General features: G+C 34.8%; 1 protein-coding gene across 1 annotated transcript; it reads left to right on the top strand.

Annotated features, from left to right (window-relative positions):
- The first annotated feature begins 265 nt into the window (after positions 1 to 265).
- Positions 266 to 4,780, top strand: LOC109815809 (protein NUCLEAR FUSION DEFECTIVE 4). Its single transcript, XM_020380609.3, has 3 exons — positions 266 to 756; positions 2,510 to 3,444; positions 3,880 to 4,780. The coding sequence occupies exons 1-3, from the start codon at positions 355 to 357 to the stop codon at positions 4,352 to 4,354; spliced, it is 1,812 nt and encodes a 603-aa protein (XP_020236198.2). The 5' UTR covers positions 266 to 354; the 3' UTR covers positions 4,355 to 4,780.
- The last annotated feature ends 1,322 nt before the right edge of the window (positions 4,781 to 6,102 follow it).

The raw sequence follows: 6,102 nt of genomic DNA, 5'->3' as shown, positions 1-6,102 counted from the left end.
GTTTAATTATAGTGTAAATATTAAACTATTGATTAATTAAAAATAATGTAAAATATAATTTTTTTAAAAGATATAATAATAAAAAATAGCAACTGTACTATAGATATAGTGATTCAGCGGTAGGGGTTGATCTACGCTTAAGTAAAGTCAGGAGTTCAAATCGCCTTGTGTATACAGCCGCGTTAACCCTTTGAGGTACCTCCCTCGTAGCGAGGAGATTAGTCACCAATATGGACACCAACAAAAAAAAAAAAAACTGTACTATAGATATTTATTTTTTGACATATTGGGAATTTATATATATATTTAAATAAAATTGGTGTGTACTAAAAGAGGCGAGGATTTTGTGTGGCTATGCGGATGCTATATAAGTTTGGAATTCCATGCGACACAGAAGGCCACGTAGAGGAAGACGCAAGCAAAGAGAGAAAGCGATCCCTATTCCCTATGGCGGGGCAATCTCGGAAGTGGATGATCTTGGTTGCCACCATATGGATTCAGGCCTTCACCGGCACCAACTTCGATTTCTCCGACTACTCCTCCTCCCTCAAATCCTCCCTCAACATCTCCCAGGTGCAGCTCAACTACCTCGCCACCGCCAGCGACATCGGCAAGCTCTTCGGCTGGTCCTCCGGCCTCGCCCTCATGTACTTTCCCCTCTCTCTCGTTCTCCTCGTTGCTTCCTTCATGGGCCTCGTCGGTTACGGCCTCCAGTGGCTCGCCATCCAGGACATCATCACCCTGCCCTATCCTATGGTTCGTTATCTTTTGTTATATACAATATCATCGTTAACTCATTCTCATTCTTCGTTCAAACGCAACATGTTAGCAGTTAGTTAGGGAGCAACTTGCCATTTTTGAATTCATAAGTCGTGGCCTTCACTTGCTGCGATAACCGTTCCGTTTATTTTTATTTGGTTAACTTAATTTTGTCATAATTGGTTTTATGTTAACTAAATTGTCCAAATTTTTGGTGTCTCTAACTATTATACATAAGATATTAGAAGATTATAAGATTAGTTATTTAGAAAGGATGTTTTTAATATCTGACAAATATAATGATATAAAAACAAAACCTGATATAATAAAAATAATTATTGGAATAATGTTTGTTCTACTAAATTAGTCTTTGGTACTATGGAATACTCACTGTTTATGAAAAAAATAATATTTTTCTTACTAATTTAGTGTTTTGTTTATTTTATTTTAGAAAAGAAAAATTAACCGTATATTTTATTTTAAATTTTAAAGGAGAAGAACTACACATTCCACAGAGGCACAGACACTAAAATCTCCTCGGGAGGGAGGGAAATTTTTGAGGATGAGCGAAGTTATCATCATTTATTATTATTTTAATAAATACATATTACTGATTTTTTTTCTTCAAAAAAAAGGACTTTTCTCTTTAAGGAAAATGCTAGTAAATAAAGGATATACTATTAATTATTCTGGGTCCCCTTAGATATAGGGCGTTCGCTTTTTGAGCTTCTATCGATTTTTTTCCTTCTTGAGAAATTATAATCGTTTACCTTCTTATTCGGGATTGTTGTGCAACTCCCATGTTAATTGTTAGGATGTCTTTGTCCTTTGTCTGCACTTTGCATTTTCATTGAGCCACTGAGTGATACTTTTAGTATTTATAATTTTTTGAGTTTATGTGAAAAAAAAAAATGAAAAAAAGACTGACCGTATTCATGTGTGACGTTTTTATTATATATTCTTTTAAATTTTAATTTTAAAATAAGTATATAGTATTGGAATCTGGTACGGTGATTTTTATTACTACAGACAATTCATTCTAAAGATTCCAATGATGTGTCTAATAAAAATTGCAGCTTTTGCAAGTTTGAAAATGTCGTTATATTGACTAGTTTTGAATGGACGGCATATTTTTTGAAAAGTATAGAAGTTATGAGGCCATAACTGTCTTAATTGCCTCCATAAATCTTCTATTTAATATCTAGTGTTTTGTGGTCATGTTTTCCTGGCACATCGTTTTCATTCCGCAACTTTTCAACTGTCACTTTGTTCATTCTGCTGATACCAGCGACCAAACTCCAAATGATGGTTCCCGAACCCAACTGACGTGGTTCTTTTCTATACGCTACTCAGCTACAGCATCAGGATGCCACGACAAAAAAGTCATCAATAGAATAATAGAACAATGATACTTACGCAATAAATTATTCATATAAATGATAAATGAAAACCACTTTAGAAATTTTGTTTTAATTTAATTTCCACTCCAATCTTTTGCTTTCCCCAAACCTTACAGTAATTTGAAGTACTCTTGGTGGTGATATTATGCGGTAACTGGTACGATTCCCTAGCTAGTCGCTAAAGAAACATGCATTATGAGATTCTTGTGTCGTTTACTAGTGCTAACAAAACTATATATGTTGATCGACTCGAAAGTGGCAATTAATAATCACCTAGTTGGAATAGATTACGGAGATTTGCTTATATTTTAGTCAATTGAGTTAACTAGCTTTTACTTTGTATGTGGCAGTTCTTTCTTCTGTGTCTGTTGAGTGGCTGTAGCATCTGTTGGTTCAACACAGTGTGTTTTGTTCTCTGCATTAGGAATTTCCCGGTTAACAGACCCCTTGCATTATCACTCACAGTGAGTTTCAATGGTGTGAGTGCAGCACTCTACACACTGGCTGCCAATTCAATAGACCCTTCATCTGATACACTGTATCTTCTCTTGAATGCCCTTGTTCCCCTTCTCACTTCCCTTGTAGCACTAGTCCCAATTCTTCTCCAACCCCCTTTAAACTCCCTCTCTAGATCTCCAGAGGCTGCTCGCAGAAACTCAGTGATATTTCTCATACTCAACTTCTTAGCCATTTTCACTGGCACTTACCTCCTCCTCTTTGCCTCATCAAATTCTGATGAAGCCACATCGAGACTCTACTTTGGTGGTGCCATTTTTCTCCTCGTATCCCCACTATGTATCCCTGGTACCATATATGCTCGAGACTGGTTTCACCAAGCCATCCATTACAGCTTTCGGTTGGAAGGCTCTGGCTTCATTCTTGTTCATGTTGATGATCTTGAGCTTCATAAGGAACTCCTCACCCGTCAAAGCAGTGCTCTCAGCAATGGAGATGGTCACAGCCTACTAGGTGAGAATGAATCAATGTATGGAAGTCAGAGGGCAAAATCTAGCAATGTTGGTTGTGAGAAGATGCTAGGTCAGGATCAGTTGGTAATGCTAGGAGAAGAGCACCCTGCTGCAGTGGTTGTCAAAAGGTTGGATTTCTGGCTCTATTATGTTGCATACTTCTGCGGAGGCACAATTGGTCTTGTCTACAGCAATAATCTAGGACAGATAGCTCAATCTTTAGGCCAGAGTTCAAGTATATCTACCCTTGTCACACTATACTCCGCATTTTCCTTCTTTGGCCGTTTGCTTTCAGCTGTACCAGACTATATTCGGAAGTAAGTATTCTCACCATTATCTTATATCTGTTGCATCAGTTTTTGGAGCTTATCAGTTATCATGGAGAAAAGTGACGACTTTCTGAATAAATAATTCAAGCACTAAAGACAGTAAAGTATTTTTATGGTCATGTATGATAATTTTATCCATTTTTATGATAAATTATGATAAATTGATACGTGATTTTTGATCGTATAAAATATATTATAGTATATACAGATCATGCATGCATGTTAACCTTTTTATTTTATTTTTTTTATTGGTCATATCAAAGATGATGACTGGATGATAATATAAAAACTTTTATATTGACTGTATGCATCACGGGTTAAACTCCTTTTTTTTGTTTTTTTTTTTAATTCTCTTGATTCAGGATTAAATCTTGTAAAATAAATTTGTAGCAGTTATGACAATAATACTTTTCCAAAATGCAGTAAGTTCTACTTTGCAAGGACCGGATGGCTAGCCATTGCGCTGGTTCCAACCCCAGTTGCGTTTATAGTTCTTGCTGCATCAGACAGTGCTGCAGCACTTAACACAGGCACTGCACTGATTGGTTTGAGTTCTGGTTTCATATTTGCGGCTGCTGTGGCAGTTACATCTGAGCTATTTGGACCCAACAGTGTGAGCGTCAATCACAACATTCTCATAACAAACATCCCAATTGGGTCGCTTCTGTATGGTTTTCTGGCTGCATTGGTTTATGATATGCATGCTCAGTCAACCTCGGGAGACATGATGGCTGACTCACTGGTGTGCATGGGAAGGAAGTGCTATTTCTGGACATTTGTCTGGTGGGGAGGAGTGTCTGTCGTAGGACTAGCTTCTAGTGTGTTGTTGTTCCTAAGAACCAAATACGCATATGATCATTTTGAGAGACACAGAATTTCAGCATCGAGTCTGTCTTAGCTTTTGGTGCTGCAGAAACATGAATATGTGGTATGCTTTGGGAGGCAGAGCTAAAGCAAGGGCGAGTGAGGACTTTGCTTCTCTCTATGACAATGCACCAAACAGGCAAACAATTAGAAACAAAACTAGTAAATAAGGATGGAAAGCTTTGGAAGCATTTGAGGTTTGATATGAGACGATGAAAATGTGGATCTTCATGAAGTTTTGTCACCTTGAATTGGGTCAACGTGAGCAGATAAACATTCTGCTTTGTACATATTATGTTTTATAGTAGCCTATGAAGAAGCAGAAGGCAGAATGTATATATTGGAAAATATGTAATATAGAAAAATATTGGAAAACATAATAAAAGACAAAAGTTATTTGAAAACAAATTTTTATTCAAAAGTCATTTGTATATAACGAAGGTATTAGTATTCTACAACATCTATCATTTTAGATGATTATCCTAATTGATTAAACAAATCATTTATAACATTTTGAAACATTTATCTCACCTTAAAACACAACTAAAAATTAATTACAAAAATAAGGGAATTTTATTTAATTAACTAATAATTTTTTTTAAAAAAAGTAAAAATCAATTTTTATTTTTGAGGAATTCAATGTGGTTGGTTTCATGTTCTTACGTATCTTTTGATGCAATAGAAAATCAGAGTCTACATATCTTTCAGTGTAATGAAGAATCAAAGTCAAAAGTTTATTTTGTAGAAAATGTTTGTGTTGATATTTTTAATTAAAATTTTCTTTCATTAAATTTAGGATTTCTGAGTTATCAAAATTCATCCACCCTAAAATATAAAATTAATAAAGAGATACACTTAAATCAATCCATTAAAATTTAATTTAATATTTTTATTTTTAAAAAAACTTAAAGACATCAAACCATCACAATTTGTATCTCAAAATTCAAAATTTTTTTAAAAAAATATCACATCTAATTAATTATTTTTATAATAAAGTTTTTGTTATAATAAATTTAAATATTTATTAAATTGTATTATTATTTTCATTATTTATATTATTTTATAATTTTAATTTAGAGATGAGCTTAGAACAAGTATTTATCTCTATTTCTTTACAAATTCAACATTAACGATGGATGAAGCGGGAGATATTTTAGAAAGATGTGTCATGTTACTTGATGAAGTTCCACTTGTGAATCCTCAAGAATACCTTCAATGCTTCTCGAATTCCTTGGAGAGATGTCAAGGAAGAAGACTCTAAGAAGCACCAATGTGACCTAGGCTTGCTCTAGCTAAGTCCGGAAGAAGATGAGTTATCCTAGCTCTACAAAGAGAGGAGCTCAAGAAAGGTAGAGATAGGATAAGGTGACTTTCGGAGGGAGAGAGTTCTAAGAGGAGAAATCTCATGTATATAATCCAAAAGTGAAATACAATTCTTGGTCACTTTGATCTTATAGGGAAAATTAGGTTAAGGTTACCATGGGCTAGCCTAAGGTTAAGTGAAACCATGGTATGGTTTACTTAACCTTAGGTGCCCAAAATTTGAATTCAAAATTCAAATTTTGGAGCCAAACCCGGAACCACACCATGTGCACCTCATTTGGAATGTAATTAAGCTTCCATTTGAGTTGCATTTCGGTCATACCATGTGCATGTGTTGCACATGGCCGAAATGCATACCAAATGTAAAACTAATTACATTCTAATGCAAATACACATGTAACCCTAAATAAACCCTAAATTCAAATGACCATTTAAATGAAAACCTACTCTAAATGGCCG

This window comes from Cajanus cajan, chromosome 11 (genome assembly GCF_000230855.2).
Source record: "Cajanus cajan strain Asha chromosome 11, NIPB_CcT2T_4, whole genome shotgun sequence".
Lineage (NCBI taxonomy): Eukaryota > Viridiplantae > Streptophyta > Magnoliopsida > Fabales > Fabaceae > Cajanus > Cajanus cajan.
Note: the sequence above shows the minus strand (reverse complement) of the source record. Positions and strands in the feature narration are given on the sequence as shown.